The 2076-nt window shown below is 52.8% G+C and overlaps 1 protein-coding gene across 1 annotated transcript; it reads left to right on the forward strand.

Moving 5' to 3' along the window:
- Positions 1–1593, forward strand: LOC139046935 (E3 ubiquitin-protein ligase RING1-like). Its single transcript, XM_070520868.1, has one exon. It carries the CDS (start codon positions 118–120, stop codon positions 1462–1464), a length of 1347 nt encoding a protein of 448 aa, XP_070376969.1. The 5' UTR covers positions 1–117; the 3' UTR covers positions 1465–1593.
- The last annotated feature ends 483 nt before the right edge of the window (positions 1594–2076 follow it).

Below are 2076 nucleotides of genomic sequence, written 5' to 3' on the forward strand. Positions count from 1 at the left end.
TCTTTCCTTTCTTCAGGTCACTATCATCATCATTGTGTTCGCGCGTAAACACGACGAATTTCTGAGCCAAGACGCCGTTTCAAAGGGCAAAGGCGGAAACTGCGCTTTGTATTCAAGATGACGTCTTCCAACCAGAGCGAGAAATGGCAACTGAGCGCTTACGAACGCCAGCGACTCCCACACAGAGTGGTCACAGACGAAACGGAGGTCATCGCTCACGAAGAAAGCTTTCGCTCGAATTTAACGTGCCCCATCTGCTTCGGCTTGTTCAGGAACGCCGTGGCGACGACGGAGTGTCTTCACCGCTTTTGCGAGGAGTGCATCACTACGGCGCTTCGCAGATGCAACAAGGAATGCCCGACGTGCCGCCGCAAGCTCGTCTCGAAGCGGTCGCTGCGGCGGGACTACCGCATGGACGCGTTCATCGCCGCACTTCTCCCCAGCCACGCCGAAGAGCCCGCATCGCTCACCGAGCACGTTACTGCTTCGCCAGCCGTGCAACGCGGCGCTCCAAAGCAAGCACGTGAGAAGAGCATCCTCAAAGACAGTGACGTTGGGCAGAAGCCCTGCGGTAAGAACACTCGCGTCGAGCCAAACTCGACGGCGATTGGGGGCGATCTCGCTCCGACGACGGATAGTGTGGGTTGCGCCGAAGAGGAAGCAGACGTTCAGCAAATCTCGGCGCTGACTTTGCCGACGAGAGAGCGAAGGAGTTGGAACGAACAGCAGCCCCGAAAGGAAGGCCGTGCATCACCAGCGTTGGCGGCGGGTGGCGACGGCGTCGCTCGTAAAGGATCGGACCGCGAGTTGACCTTGCGACGCGACAAGGTGCCTCAAGGAACGAGCGCTGGCGCTTGCTGTGCTGATGTCGAGGTGCCCGTAGAAGGAACCCGTGTGACGTCACCTAGGACGCCGCAGGTTGATCCCGACGAAATGTACATGAGCGAAGAGACAAGACGCACGGCCCGCACGCTATCTGCACAATGCAGCGAGCCGACTCGGCCGGAAGATTTCTGCGCAGACACCGTCGAAACGTCCGGGGATGAGATGGGCCAATCAGCAGCAGGTGCCGACGCCACGCCTGCTGCTGCTGCTGCTGCCTCAGACCGCGAATCCAGCGTGGCCTTTGCCGCCTCGCCACGGTGGGCCCGCAGCAACCTGATAGCGATAACGCTGAAGCCGCACCTCGACATGTTCTTGGAATACCCAGAGTCCCCGACGCTGCATATAAACGTGTCAGCTCGAGTCACGATCCTGTATATCAGCTCGTACCTCAAGAAATGTCTTTCTCAGAGCAGCGTGAATCGTAAGGATCGGCGATTCCCGATGTACCGCATATACGCGGCCAGCGAGACGGGCGAATTGGTCGCACTCCCTTTTGCGATGACAACGGAGGATGCCGTCAAGAGAATCCAGAAAGCCGGTGTGCCGCTGGAAATGTACTACGCGCTGCACCAAGCTTGAATCTGGGCTAGTCTCCTCTTTACTCCGCCAAAGACATGGTATATACACGCAACTGAGTTTTAATATAACATTTGAAAGAAACTGAATATGTGTTTGGCTGGTGCATAAACCGACAGTCTGAATTACGTACTCCACCTGAGCATTATTTTTTTAGATGCAGCAGCTCGGCAGCTGCTACATCTAAACACACATGGACGCGCAGAAATCGCTTTTTTTGGCAACCACTGCACCGATCTTGATTGGGATTTTTGCATTAAAAACAAAAATATTAAATCTATAAACTCTAGGTAATGCAGTTTCAATATAGGCTGCCAAAAATTTTTAAATCTTTAAAAAATGTAAACAGTACCATCAAGTTCTAAAGTGCCCAAGTAATAATGACGTCGCAGTTCTGTAAATTGCACATATAATGAGGCTTCTGAAGTGGACAGAACTGATGCATTATACACCGCTCTTAAATATGCCACTAGTTTGTAAGTGGACTTCACCCCCGCCTCCTAAATATTTTAATAATTTTCCATGAGGTGTGCATTCGTGCATCATATTTGTCCGCTGGAGATGCTCTAAATGTGCAGTTGACAGAACTGCGATCGGTTTTTCATGCAGAGAGGT

This window comes from Dermacentor albipictus, chromosome 6, assembly GCF_038994185.2.
Source record: "Dermacentor albipictus isolate Rhodes 1998 colony chromosome 6, USDA_Dalb.pri_finalv2, whole genome shotgun sequence".
NCBI lineage: Eukaryota > Metazoa > Arthropoda > Arachnida > Ixodida > Ixodidae > Dermacentor > Dermacentor albipictus.

Bases quoted from the DNA above. Each gene is read 5' to 3' on its own strand.
- LOC139046935 (XM_070520868.1), top strand. From the start codon at position 118: ATGACGTCTTCCAACCAGAGCGAGAAATGGCAACTGAGCGCTTACGAA.